Source organism: Gallus gallus, chromosome 12 (genome assembly GCF_016699485.2).
Source record: "Gallus gallus isolate bGalGal1 chromosome 12, bGalGal1.mat.broiler.GRCg7b, whole genome shotgun sequence".
In the NCBI taxonomy this organism is placed as follows: Eukaryota; Metazoa; Chordata; class Aves; order Galliformes; family Phasianidae; genus Gallus; species Gallus gallus.
Window position 1 is genome coordinate 8,564,818 of NC_052543.1, and position 14,141 is coordinate 8,578,958.

The 14,141-nt window shown below is 35.8% G+C and overlaps 2 protein-coding genes across 11 annotated transcripts in view; one reads left to right on the plus strand and one right to left on the minus strand.

Annotated features, from left to right (window-relative positions):
- CCDC66 (coiled-coil domain containing 66) overlaps positions 1-9,853 on the plus strand; it is a 41,124-nt gene extending 31,271 nt beyond the window's left edge. For 2 of the 3 annotated variants that reach the window (XM_015293403.4, XM_414339.8), the window contains 11 exons: positions 622-753; positions 3,185-3,438; positions 3,816-3,900; positions 4,538-4,699; positions 5,490-5,637; positions 6,075-6,191; positions 6,772-7,244; positions 7,740-7,777; positions 7,961-8,241; positions 8,675-8,802; positions 9,657-9,853. In XM_015293403.4, the coding sequence (XP_015148889.2) occupies positions 622-753; positions 3,185-3,438; positions 3,816-3,900; positions 4,538-4,699; positions 5,490-5,637; positions 6,075-6,191; positions 6,772-7,244; positions 7,740-7,777; positions 7,961-8,241; positions 8,675-8,802; positions 9,657-9,740 (1,902 nt within the window). In that variant the 3' untranslated portion in view covers positions 9,741-9,853. The remainder of the gene's footprint in view (positions 1-621; positions 754-3,184; positions 3,439-3,815; positions 3,901-4,537; positions 4,700-5,489; positions 5,638-6,074; positions 6,192-6,771; positions 7,245-7,739; positions 7,778-7,960; positions 8,242-8,674; positions 8,803-9,656) is intronic. The other variant, XR_003077470.3, reaches the window with a different exon arrangement.
- A 1,572-nt stretch (positions 9,854-11,425) lies between these two features.
- FAM208A (family with sequence similarity 208 member A) overlaps positions 11,426-14,141 on the minus strand; it is a 29,962-nt gene continuing 27,246 nt past the window's right edge. For 7 of the 8 annotated variants that reach the window (XM_040646767.2, XM_015293394.4, XM_015293393.4 and 4 more), the window contains 4 exons: positions 13,771-13,879; positions 13,431-13,609; positions 13,194-13,346; positions 11,426-12,526 (listed from right to left, as the gene is read on the minus strand). In XM_040646767.2, coding sequence (XP_040502701.1) covers positions 11,973-12,526; positions 13,194-13,346; positions 13,431-13,609; positions 13,771-13,879 — 995 coding nt within the window. In that variant the 3' untranslated portion in view covers positions 11,426-11,972. Of the gene's footprint in view, positions 12,797-13,193; positions 13,347-13,430; positions 13,610-13,770; positions 13,880-14,141 lie in introns of all 8 variants that reach the window. The other variant, XM_015293395.4, reaches the window with a different exon arrangement.

Genomic DNA, 14,141 nt, shown 5'->3' on the forward strand with positions numbered 1-14,141 from the left:
AGTTTTATTTAGCTTTTAGGCATATGTTAAAGAAATAGATAAGTGGGAACATATCAGAAACAGAACCACGGGAAAAAAAAATTTGGAGCAAAAAGTTTAAGAAATTGGGTTTTAAAAGACTGATAGAATGTTTTTTGTCAGATAGCATTGAAAATTCTTAGTGCCACTGGAGTGTCAGTTTGTTAAGTTATATGGATATCCATTAATAAGCAAGAAGAGAAGACTGAAAATGCTATCTAGAATTTACTTGAGTCAGATTAGTGATCTAATGATCATCAGGCTGAATCTACCTGAAATAGTATAGAATACTGAACAGTGATCTATAGCAACAAGGAAGAAGAGGGATTTTTGTTCATGATTGTCATGTTTGGAGCAAGAGGCTGATGGTTCAAGTTAGAAAAAGATTCAGTGACTGCCTTATTTAGCATCTTTCTAACAATTGAAGCATTTTTATGGAACAGTCAAACACAGTACAGTTACAAGCTTACATTCATTGTTATGCAAGAGAACAGCCTAGTTGTGCTGAGCAACTGAAGGCAGTTTCCTGACATGTCTTTATGTGGCTAGACAATGTAGTGAATTTTGGCTACAAGTAATAGACCAGCATTTATTTTATTACAGGAAGCTGTGCCACAGGAACAACCTTTTAGTTCTTTAAAGCATGAGCAACAGAAGAAGTGGCTCGAAGAGCTGGACAAACAGAAGGAAGAAGCTAAGCTACGAAAAATAGAAGAAAAAATGAATTTATCAAAGGTATATGTGGTTTAGAGAGATGACTTGGAATAAGAAATGCGTGCTGTTTCAGTTTTTGTTCTAAAAATAAAAGTTGAAGTCTTAGACTTAAGAGCTACTGACAAAGACATAATGAAATGCAGTACGTCCAGTTTTTCATCATGAAATCACAGGACAGTCTAACTGAACACTCAGGCAGTAGCTGTTACAGTACTTTCCTTGCAGAGAACAGCATGCCTAGTTTGCTGCATTAAAGTACTTGCTGTGGAGATGAAAATAGTGGTATTGCTATAACCTGCTGCCCCATTCATGGTTTGAAAGCACCAGGGGTTGGAAGGTCTTTCAGAGACACTAGTGAGACACCTTGTAAAAAATAAATTTCCTGTATGCTACTGAAGGAGCTGAGAAGAAAGAGTTAAGAGATAACCACCAACCATCACAGTGGTATTCAGATCCTGTTTCTGGAAATACTATTTTGATATGTACTTCTAAAGCTTTTTAAACATTTGTACACCCAGACAGATTAAAGAAAACAGCCCTACCTTTTGTAACCTTCAGTTTTTCCAGGCTGTTGAACATAGATCTCTTACACTGGATCTCAAAGGAAACTTGCCCGTATAATTTGTTTGCAGTTTAAAGTGAAGAGACTTTTAATACTGTCACTGTTGGCTGATCTGGGCAATATATCTCATACCCCTTCAGGTTCTTATTGTGAAAAAGTGACATACTTCCTTTACTCTGTTACTATTTCTCCCTTATTTCTGATTTTAAGGTCAGTGAAGTATTTTGCATTCCTATACAGACTGACATACTCTTCTGAAGTCTCTTTTTCTGTCTTTTGAAATGAAGAAGCACAGCAAGATTGTACTGCTGTTAGAACCCTGATTTTCAATTTACTGTACAATGGTTTAAGCTAGGGTTATATCTGTTACCACATATGAAATATGTTGGCCATGCTGTGTGTTATCTGTGAACAAGAATCCCCCTTACCACAACTTGCCTCATAGGAATGTTTGTAATCTGTGGTCTTTTTTATCAATACATTTTTTACTCTGAGCTGAAGCATTTAATACAACAATCACACAATTCCTATACGGAAAAAAAATATTTCAGTTCTATGGCTCACAGTGACAGAAGTTTCCTACCCATCCTCTAAAACAAACAAACAAACCCCACCTTGTTGCTAAGGTCAGTTACGTACTCACAGCATGAATCTTCTTTCCTGAGCTGCTGAAGGAACCGAATTTCCTTTGCAAATGGAACTTTATAGCTGTGATGGTAACACAGCTGTAAAAGATTCCTGCGTTAGGTGTTTTTTAATTTGATGGGTGTGGCATGGGGAGATGGTACAGTTACCAGCTTGACAGTAATCTCACTTCCAGCCTCTTGAAAGAAAACTGCATGTACTTAATTTTTTTCTTCATCTTCCTGTTTGCATCTCATGTTACAATCTGAACCTTTCTGCACTACAGACTTATATAACGCAGATATTTTAACTTCTCTGATATGTTTACAAATCAACATGTTTAAAGGGAAGGCAAAATTTACTTAGGGAATGGGATAAAGATTTATTTGGATTCTTAGTAAGATTCTGTTATTGCTTCTTTTAAAATAGGCATAAAACTTTTTTTAAAGAAGAAAAGTCCTCTTGGTTTAAGGAATGTACTCCTGGAAAGCTTCACACAGAGTATGTTAATTTGCATTCTGCCAAAAAGAAATCTTGAAGTAGGCATCTTACAGTCTTGTCAGACAAACAATTATATTGTGAAGAAAAAGTGTTCTTAGTACCTATAGCAAAAACAAAGGTCCCTGACGTAAAATGTCCAGCTGCAAAAATGGAGCCATAAAGATAAGGCCATGTGATACGGAAGGGAGACTTAAAAAGCCAGTATGTCACCACTACAGAATACAGAAGTTTGGGGTACTTTGTTAGGATTGGGTTCTTGAAAGAATGGAAGAGATTCTGGAAGAGTGCTTATTTTATAATAGGCCTGTCTGATTGAAAATAAGAAGGTAGAAGGTATAAAGTAATACCTCTGCCCAAAGCACAGTAATTCTGCTGCTGTCTGTGTTTGAAGTGGTGTGCATAAATGTGGGCGAGCATAAAACCTGTTCATGTTATTAACTTATTCTTTGACTTTTTTTTTTTTTTTTTTTTACTTTCTACTTTCTGGTTTGTTTGTTTCTGCTGAAAATATAATGGAAGTACTTTACTGCTGATCAAGTGTGTTGATCCACAGAATAATTTCTGCTCCGATTTGCATTTTAAGCAACAGAAATACTTTGGTTTTCCATCTAAGGAATGAATTGTTCTGTGTGTTGTAACTCCATAACAAAGATTTTCAACTGTTTGTGTTGTACAAAATGTGTTGTCTAACTCTTTTGTTAACCATGCTTTGTAGAGAATGTAATTGAGCGCATTTCCATTTTTTGTTGCTTCATATTTATTTAGGCTGAAGAGCATGACAGATGGGCAATGCATTTTGATTCTTTAAAGAACCACCTTAATACTAATGCACAACATCCCTTAAATGGAATGTACAAAAAGCAGCCTGAAAGTCTTTGCCTGTCACCTGACCCTAAGGAGCTGACTGCTTTTGTTCACCCTTTCTCACCTGCAGCTTTAGGCAACTTCATGCCCTCAAAAGTGGGAAATGCAGAAAAAGGTGCTAAAAGCAGTGCTTTGGATCACAGTCAGAAAACTAGGTGAGTGAACTCGGTAAGGACAATCATCTTCCCATCCAGTACACTTCTGGCACCTCCTTAGAAATTAAATAAATATTTGAATAAGATGCCTTAAATCTGATCTTTGGATCTTATTCATTTGGCTTCTGCTTTTTTCAGAATTGCATGTTGTTTCACTGTTGAAATATGCATATGCTTCCATTGTTCATTAATAAAATTCACTGCAAGTAACCTTATTTTTTTCCTTAATATAACAAATTGTATGAATTTAATAATTAATACAATGCAATTTCATCAATATGAAAAAGTTACTTGTAATCTGGGAATTCTAATTACAGAAGGCATTAGGATTTACTTTTTATGATAAGAAAGCCACATACGTGTTTCTTTCTTCGTAGTTTCCTTCGTTCAATGACAGCTCTCTTGGATCCTGCACAGATTGAAGAGAGAGACAGACGGCGGCAGAAGCAGTTGGAACATCAGGTAGGTTTCTGTGTAAGGTCTGGTGCTATTTTAATGAGAAGAATGGGAAAAAAAAAAGTGAATACAGCATGATAATTTAATAACAGGCAGTTGAAACAACTGTTAGACTACAGATTACATCTACTCGTGTTTAACAGTATTCCACCCAGCCTCTATGTTTTTTTAATATTTATATTTGTCAGTTGTATTTCTGTGACTGAATTCTTGCCTCAAAAAGGATGTAACGTAGCCTTTATAACTCCAGTAAGGTTTGTGTGCATTTTTTTTCAGTCACTGCTGCCATCAGGAGGGCTGATACTTATATACACCTGTTCTGTGAACTTTAAATTGAAAACATAAAAAGAGACTTCTGTATATCTCTGAGCATTTTGTCTTCAGACTGCTTTGCTGAGCTGATGGTTCCAAAAGACAGCGGGAAGGCAACTAGCCATGTTTTGAGAAAAAAGCATTTGAAATACTTTTTAGTTAATAGCACAATCTGTTAGACAGCTATTTTGCCTACTACTGTCACATACATTAATAAATTTTATCCTTTCAAATCCAAGTATCATGGATGTACACAGAAGTATACAAGTAACTAGCTTCTAATTCCTTTATTTTCATAGCTTTTAATTCTACTTTCTTATGATACCACTAGAAAGCAATAATGGCTCAGGTAGAAGAAAAGCGGAAGAAGAAACAACTAGAAGAAGAGAAGAGAAAACTGGAGGAACAAGAGGAAGAACAGCGCCTAGCACGAGAAAAAGAACGGATGCAGAAACAGTTTGAAGAAGATATGCTTAAACAAAAACAAAAGGAGGTGGGTTTTTGTTTAGTGCAGAGGGATGGAAATTTTTTACTGACTTGTATGAATGTATTGAATTTAATATTGCAGGTAGTGGGAAGACCTATGAGGTAGTCTGTGTTAAAGCAGTACTCTGGTATCCTTTTTTAAATTCAGTGAAAACTAACAGCGTATATTTTGAAAAAGGATTTTGCCTCCTGTCTACCAAAATGACCGTAATTGCTCTAATATATGGAAGGAAACTCCTTCAGAGCTTCAAATTGGTAGTCAGACTTCCAGCTCATTGTCTGCAGTAATCCTATTTCATTGAAGAAAATAGTTGTTTCCCTTCCAAATGATGCTGCCTCCTCATTTTGAAAACTACCTGATATTTTGATATTTGAAATCAAGATCTGTTTCCTCATTCAGTACAGTACCATACAAGTTTAAGGCAAGTTTTTTATTTGGACAGGACTTTTCAGGAAAGTGAATGGATAAGAACTGGCAAAAATGCAGTTGTACTTTCAATTGAAACAGAAATATGCATTTTAAATGCAAATTTTAAATACAAAAATTACATACTTAGCTCTTCCAGGCTAGGATCAAACACCTTCATAAGTACAGCAGAGCTTCTGACTTCATCGTTAAAAAGTTACGTGTTGCATCCAACTCAGCTAGTTTTTGGTTTGTTTCTTTTAGTTTAAGATACTTTACTCAAAGCAAGAAAATATTTTGATGGTATTTATGTAAACATTTGGGATTATATGGAGATTAAATAATCATATTCTCAAAATAAATTCTAATATTTGCTTTTTTTTTTTTTAAGGAACTTGTGATTCTGAAAACAAATGAGCTCTATCAGACAATGCAGAAAGCTCAAGAATTAGCACAGAGGTTAAAACAAGAACAGCGCATTCAAGATTTGGCTCAGAAGGGACATGACATTTCAAAACTTAAGAAGAATCTTGGTGGAGGTAAGTACCAACATTTTGCTGTTCAGTTTGCCTGTTCCTTTCGTGTTTGCGTGCAAACTGTTAGTGGTTTTTTTTTTCCTGACATAGGCCCAGAATTGCTCCTTTGCTTCAGAAACCACATTTAATTTCAGCTTATTTAAAGAATCTTCCCAATAATATCAGTGTTCTAATACTGTGAATACCATATCTTAGTAATCTTCAAATGCTACATTACATAAAAGAAGAAATACAAGGCTGTTATCAGGAGTGCATATGGAATATTCAGACCTACAAAGGATTGGCTTGATTTTCAGTGAAACGGACAGTATTTTAGGATCGGAATCATAGTTCTCAATCTTTTGCTTTGAGCTCTAAGCTACAATAGTCTGATAATATGATAGCGTAGTTTAAATAAAATATATGCTGCTGCATGAAAAAAAATTCTTGATTCTTTTTAGGTGGCGGTGAGTTTGAAAACTGTAATGCTGATGTTTCACATCAATGTCCTAATTTTTCTGATGGCGTTAACATTGATCAGCAGACTTCTCCTCGGAAAGACACTGCTGTACAGACAGGTAAGCAGTCCTTCAGTTTAGTTACCCTGATGTACCTATGGATGGACTGTAGAACAGCTAATTTGTGTAACAGGGCCAAATTGCTGTCATTCAAAACGGAATAAAACTGAAAATAAATGCTTGGACAGAGTCAGGCTACTGAGAATATAATAATGCATCACTGTATTCTTCTAAATCAGTGGTAAGTCTTTATTGGTACCTGCCCATTACAAATTCAGATCAGCCACTCTGAAGCAGTGTTAGCTTAGAGTCATGGCCATAAGCTGTGCAGGACTAAATTTATGAAGGAATTGAAGCATATATTGTTGTTAGTCTTCAGGTTTATATCACATGCACTGGTATCCAGCTGGATTGGGTTCTTAATGAATCCTTAAACAAACATTGTCAGTAATCCTGGAATAAGAATACTAGACCCATTAGAAAATGAAAGCTTATATTCAAACATTTAGAAAAGCTTGTTACAATTGTTGCTGCTTACCCAATCTTCTTCCCACTTGAAAAGTGAAAGCTTTTTTATTTCTATTTGTTTAGGCCAAATGTTTGAATAGTTTACTCATGGATCTAATATACTTTTTTTTAGATGACTATACTACTTCAGCATACATTGATACAGCTGAGGAAAGAACTTCATGTTGTGGGTCACCAGATATTTCCATAGAATATAAAGAAACGTCTAACAGCAAAAAATACCAGAAAGAGATGCAGTATATGTATAAAAACAGAATTTCAGGACAAGAGAATGGTGGCATCTACAGTGAGCTGTATGAACAATATGCAAGAAAAGAAAGACAAGTTAAACCTTCAGAAAAACCTGGCAAAAGACCTGACTGGAACATAAACAAACCTGAGAAACGATACATTCCAGCATCAGAAAGATACCCCAAACCACTGCAAAAACAAAGGGAAGAAAATAAAGTAAGACGACAAATGGAGCTGCTTCAGTTGGTACAAAGAAATACCCCTGGGAATCTCTGCCAAAAAAGGGGTTGTTGTTCAGATAGGTCTCCTTCACCTCATGAAGAACTGAAGAATAAGGGACATAGAATCAGAAAGGTAACTATTTTTTCTCTAACAATGATGAGTATTTTTTTAAGATTTATTTTACTCTGCCCTGCTTGGATATTCAAGCTCTGAGAATTTTCCTACGACCTCCCCTTTATGTGAAGAACAGTATTACAGCAGTTTTGTTCAGAGTGGTTGGAAGAACATTAAACTTTTGTGGCTTAGTTTTCAGTATTAGTTCAATCTTCGAAAGCGTGTATTTGCTTTACTTTATTGATAATCATTATAGACTTATTAAGAAAATTTTATACAATTTCTGCTTGTGCCTCGAGCTGCTGTAGACATAGAGAAGTGGTATAAGTTCTTCTATAATTAGTTTGAGTTCATAGATACTACAAGACTCTTTAATGCAGGCCTTTGGTATCTCCTGAGCTCAGGTCATACAGTCCTTTCAGAATTTCAGAACAAACTTTTGTAAAATGAGCGTTTAATATAAGAGCATTGAGTTTTGTACTCATACTTTTGACTTCTTTGCTTTTTTCCTAGGAAGAACAACTCCATAAGAATCATTTGAATGAAGAAAGGTATGTCAGTATTCTGCATTAATGCATTTATAATGAAATGTGTATATTTTTCTTTCCCGATTTTTAGTTTTTTTGGTGAACTTAGATTCATCCAGTTGGCCACTAAAGTGCAGAATGTTTTCTCTCCACTGTTTATCAAACTTTTATGGGTGCTTTTCTATTAACTGGAATTGTTTTCTACAGATCTGACTCACCACCTGTTCCAGCAGTTAAGAATAGATTACAAGTACAACAAAAACAGATATGCGCCAGGAAATTGGAAGTATATAACAATAGTAGAAGAGAGAAAAATACCAAGGTAGACATACAGCAGAAGAGCTTCCCTCCTCCGGTTACAGAAGCTGGAAGACCACCCTCTTCACAGTTTATTCCGTATGTTCGAACAAATGAAGTGTATTATCTTGATCCAGATGCACCAGTGACTAGACCTTCAACACATGACCCACAGTATCGACAGTTTAATGGTACTGAAATGTATTGTGATCTGATTCATGTAGAAGAGATGTTGCAGCGCTTTAGTTCAAAGTTCTGCATTTTGTTCCATTTGTTATTTGCTTTTAGCTTTTACTGAATACTGCAATAACCCGTATTGTCAGAGCACTGTACAGAAAGCCTGTGCAACCAGAACACAAAACACAAATACATAAAAGAAAAAAAAAACAACAACATTTTTAATTCTCTTATCTGGGTTTTTTGTTTACTGAAACATAATTGCACTTCTCTAGTATTAGTACATACAGCTTTTGGTTTTGGGAATCTTAAGTAGTATTTGACTTGTTAGATTATGATCACTAGCAACCCAAACTTGATTTCTACAAGTTGTGAGTCAACTACAAAATTTAAACAAATTTTTATAAGAGTATTGTTTACTGATTTGATATATGTATTTATTTTTAGATTCTTACCACGTGCCACGACAGATTTTTAGCTCTGATCACACTAGAGATCCTCTTCTAAATCCTGATGTAGTTAAAATCAGAGAGAGACAACAAGCAATTCTGAAAGGACTGTCAGAACTACGGCAGGTAAGTGAAAAGTCATTGCATAAGCATATATGTGTATACATACTAAGGGCAAAATGAATTGCAAACCAGTACATAGTCACAAATGTAAGTCTTTAAGCCATTTTTTTCCATCATGTATGATTGGACTCTGACCTCTACCTTTATTTCTGTGCATTAATTTTGCTTTATTAAATGCATTGCTTCCACCTTTGGACTCTCCATCATCTTTCTTTAAGGAATCTCTGGTCATTAGATTATCTATGAAACAGTGGAGAACCTCAGAAAACTTGAAACCAGGGGAATGGCTTTGTTAGCCTAACTATGAATACCTGGAGGCTTACTCATACATAGCTATCATATGTTACGTATCACGCAGTTCCAACTGTTTTTACTTCAGGGTTTCTTCATTTTCTAGTACCTTTTAGTTTTTGTGTGTAAATGTGCAACACATCCTCATACTTCTGACACTGTTCTAGGTCAAACAGTAATGCTGCCTTAGAACATAATTGATGTTAGCACCGTAAGCCAGTACTTGTCAAGGTTCCGGGTTTAGCTTCAGACAAGAACAGCCAGAATACCACAAGCATAGTGACAGTGCACAGGGCAGTAAGCTAATATAATGAAAACGTTTCTCTTCTGTGTGGGCATCCCTAAAAACATTTGGATGAGCTTCCACTTGTTCAAGTCTTTTGCATGAGATAGGAAAACCAAAATTCCCTCCCTTCTGAATGTATTGTTTTGTCCTGCTTGAAGCTGTGCATTTAAAAAGTAATGCACCTTAACAAATTGTTGTAAAGTAAAAAGCAGTGGCATGTTATTAGTTCAGACTGCTTGAAGGAGGCAGAGCATTCACATTCATATTCCATTCATTTCAGGGCCTCCTGCAGAAGCAAAAGGAGTTGGAGTCAGGTCTAATTCCTGTTAAAGCTCAAGAAGAGAACTTTATTTCACCATTTTGAAAGGTACTCAAGACTGTACTGAATTATTTAAACGTAGAAGCATTTTGCTACTGTAATTGTGAACCATCTATATTATTCTTATTAAATAAATTATCATGCAATTTTTGACAGGATTACAGGGTTACATTACTTTTCAGAATGAAAATAAACTTAACTACATTTTCAGAATGGCCCTTGCGCTGCCTGAAGACGTGTCCATTTAGTATAGATACCAAAAGACCATATAAAAAATTGTTACATGGATTTCTGTGGTAATGTCCAGGTCTTTTTTTAATAAATAAGATTTACAATTTGTTGTGAATGGCTTTAAGAGAGGGGGGTAGATATTTTTAAATAGAAGAAACTGATTGTACTTTATTATTCAGAAAGCTTTAAGCTTAGGCAACTATCAGCGTCAGATTTACCATCACAGAAATGCTGTCTGTAACACCCCAACTAAAAGAGGATAGCAGTACTTAATATGGTAATGGACTGAGTCCATAACAGCAGAATTCAGTTTAAAGAAGTCAACTTAAAGGTCCGAACAGCTCAGAATTCAACACTTCCTGCTGAAATTAAACATTTGTATTAGATTAATTTCCTTTTGGGCTTCAAGATACAGGATAATTTGAGGTAAAAGTATTTTTCTTCTTGAGATGTGCAAAAGGTGCCTAACCTGAATTCATTTTAGTTGAGATACATGATAAAATGCCACAAAAACCTTCAAACAGTTTTTTTCCAGCAGCAGCTGTTCTAAGAAAGGAACAGAATATGAAAGGTATCTTACCAGCAGCAGCTAAGGGAATGAAAGCAGACCCTGTCCTCTCCAGTTGCATGCCAAGTCATGTACTAGGTGAGCCCACACTTGATGGACTTGGTAGAATGGTCTTTCACAAAATCCATACACAGTTTGTTGATAAAGAGATAAGAGTACTTACCATGTAAGTGGTAAGGGGCAGTAGTAACAGCTGTACCAGTCTTGTCATGGTTTGTCCTTAATTTAAAGAAGCGAATCAAATGAGCATTCATACCCAACTTCAGGGAAGAGTGAGTGCTGTTTTCTTTGTTTTTAAAGCCTATTATTTTCAACCAACTCTATATATCCCAACTTTCAGTTTATAGTTAGTAGTTTCAAACACTATTACCTGTTTCTAAACCACCCATCATTGAAGCACTAAGATCAAATTACAAAACAGCAAAGAAATATGGCTTTGGACAACTTAAAAACAAGATCAGTAAACATAAAAATCAGCACATCAGCGTATGTAAAAACACGAATAGTAACAGGGGTAGCATTGAGACACTCCAGCTTTGTACCCTCCAGTTACTGTTCTCCGGCAGCCTTAGTGAGACGATGCATGGCCTGAGTCAAATAAAGACTTGCTTCAGAAAAGTCAGGTTAACTCAGCACATGTGAAATTTGAAAGGTCAAGCTTAAAAAAAGATAAAACTCAATACATAGAATAACACCAAATCTAACAAGTAGGAAAGCACCAGGAATCACTGTGCTGAAGTATGGCAGGAGGCAGGTTGAATTACTGAGGTCGCTAAAACATCACTGCTGTAGTTATAAGGGGAAGATAGCAATTTTAAGATCATTCTGATGTTACTCTAATAATTACACCAAGTGAAGTGCTAGTTATGAAATAAAGTTTGGCTATGTTTTGTATTTTGAAGACAACAAAAACCACAGACAAGGCAGCGTGTTAGCAAGTCCCTTGTGCATTAAGAGTTTATTTCATTTTTGTAATGGAACTGCACCATTGGTTAATCTAATTGAGGTATTTTGCCAAAATCCAGTCATTTAGTTATTTAACTACACTGCCTTATAGCTATGTAAAAACATTTGTACAAAACTGTGTCAAATAAATACATAAGTTTTGGTATTTATGTAAAGAAAAGTGACTTGGATACTTACAGTTAAAAAAACTCGCCGCTTCACATATTTTATGCAAACATTCAATTTTACATTAAAACAGACTTCAAACTGAAACCTATGTACAGGTCAAATACAAATGTAGAAACTTAAAAGTGCCAACAACCAAGATAATTCAAGTACAATAAATGCTAAAAATATATATTTATTTCAATTTTCAGATGCTTCCAACAGGTACAGGCCATCATGGTTTAAATAAGATCAGAAAAACTTTTGAGATAAAGGACAAGAAATGTTTTGTTTCAGAATAAAATAGAAATTGTTAATCCAACAGTTTAGAAACAGGAAGTCCACAGCAACTTACAAAAGTGACAAGTTTATTTCCGTTTTGAATATGGCCTGGAAGAATCACAGTTCTTATCCCAACCACCAGGCAATGACGATTTCTCTTTATCCCTTCTCTGACTGTAAGGAGATGGAAAATAACTGCCCCCTTCTTGGTTTTGACGTGTAGAATGTGGGTATGCTGCTCCCAGAAAAGTCTGATGAGTGAGTACGTTAAAGTGACTGAACTGATGAGACATATTTAATTGTCTGCTGTAAACCTGGAAGTTATTGAAAGGAGCTCGTTGAACTGAATTGTGTTTTTCTCCTTCAGCAGAGTGTGTTGTAGAAAGCGGAGTAATTGGTTTTATCTCTTCCATGTCAATTTTAGAAGACTTATCCATCAAACTCCTTCGTGCTTCAGGAGATAACTCTGACACACAGCTCTCTTTTGCATCTACTCCACGTGAGCTCTTGGTCTCAGTCTGCAAAGTTTCCAAACGAGTATCATATTCAGAAGCATCATTGCAGATTTCTATTTGGGATGCTTCATCCCCTGAATCCAGAGACATGTCCTCCTCATCCTTTCCATCATTTTCTACATGAACTGCGTTAAAAAAAGAAAAAAAAACTCCTATTCTATTGAAATACAAACTTTTGTTAGAAAATCTATACACTACTCACAGAGTGTTACGCTTCAGGTCTGCAAGTCCAGTATCACTTAAGTCTTGGTCTTCTGCCACTCTTGTTCACTCACTCAACATACACACTTAACCCTCTGATTCCAGTAATTCCAATGCTAAAAGCTTCTGAGCATCGTGTTCATGTTTAGTGTTGGGAAACCCCAACTCCAATGGGGTTTATGTCAAAACAGCATCTAAAGTTATACAGGAGGTCAGTATTTGATCAGACAATTACAGGACTACAACTACTGCTATCTCAGGTGTTTGTCTACAGTTACTGAGCTACGTTAAAAATAGCTCATCATAACAATACCTCATCTTAACGACAGCTTATCCTTCTGAAAACAGACAGTTACACCTTTTTGGCATATGCCTGCTTTCCTGGACACCTTGTTAGTCAACAATTGTGTATTTAAGATCTCCTTTGGTGCTCCATCCCAACTGCTGTTCCCCCATCATTTAAAGCAGTAGCTTAAGAGCTGGTTTTCTTTACCATCTATCACGTTCACTTACACAAAGACAGTACTTCAAGGATCTCCACCCCACACGTCTAATTAGCTAAAGAAACAATGAATGTTTTTACTGTATTACCTGATTGTCTTTCCTGAGAGGGAGATGGGTTGTCTTCTTCATTAACTGAGTTGTGATACCCAACAAGACTTGTAAAATTTTGCATGAAGTCATCAACAGTAGCAACAACTATGCCATTATCAGCATAATTTGAAAGTGGCTTGAGATTCTTTTCTAAATACATAGAGGGAAATTTTCTATTACAATTTAGCACCTATTACCAGAAGAGGGAGAAAGATAGTCATATTTGTTTGTAACCTGTTAAGAAGACAATGTGTCGCTGTTGTATGCTTTGAGCCTGAAGCCTGATAAGACATTCTAATTCTGGTGCATTTCGAGTTTGAGAATCACAGTTATGGTAAGACAGAATTTCAACCAAGTGCTTCTTTTGATAGGTGTTCAGCAGGGTCAGCAGACTCAGGGCATTAGCATTCAGTCTGTGATGGAAAAAATATTAGACATTTGATTTAAGGTCACTCTAAACATGAAAATTCAGTCAAAAGATGGACATAACATTAAGTTTTACTTCATTGGGATTTTGAGAGCATAACTAAAGCTGAGGATTTTAGCAACTGGTATACGAAAGATCACTGCTTACCTCCCCAGCTCTTTAAGTTTTTTTTGCATTTTGCAGTGGACTTTCCACTGCCATTTTCCATCTGGGGTATTGAGATCCTCCAGAAACTGTAAGAACTGTTTTAGTTTATCTGTTTAGGAGATTGAACAGAAGTTAAATTTCACAGTCAGCAAACTGAAAAACACTGCTTCAACATATACATAAAAGGGGAGAGTTACTGTTGTTTCAGTTTTGTTTTCTTTCACCAAAGCAGTTACACAACTATGAACATTGCCCTAACACTTTAGGTTTTATTCCTAGATGATTAGCTAACAAAAGTATTCCAAAACAGAGGGCTTTTGTTTTGAAGGCCAGATGCCTAACAGTGGTATCTGCTTTCAAAATAGCTGAGT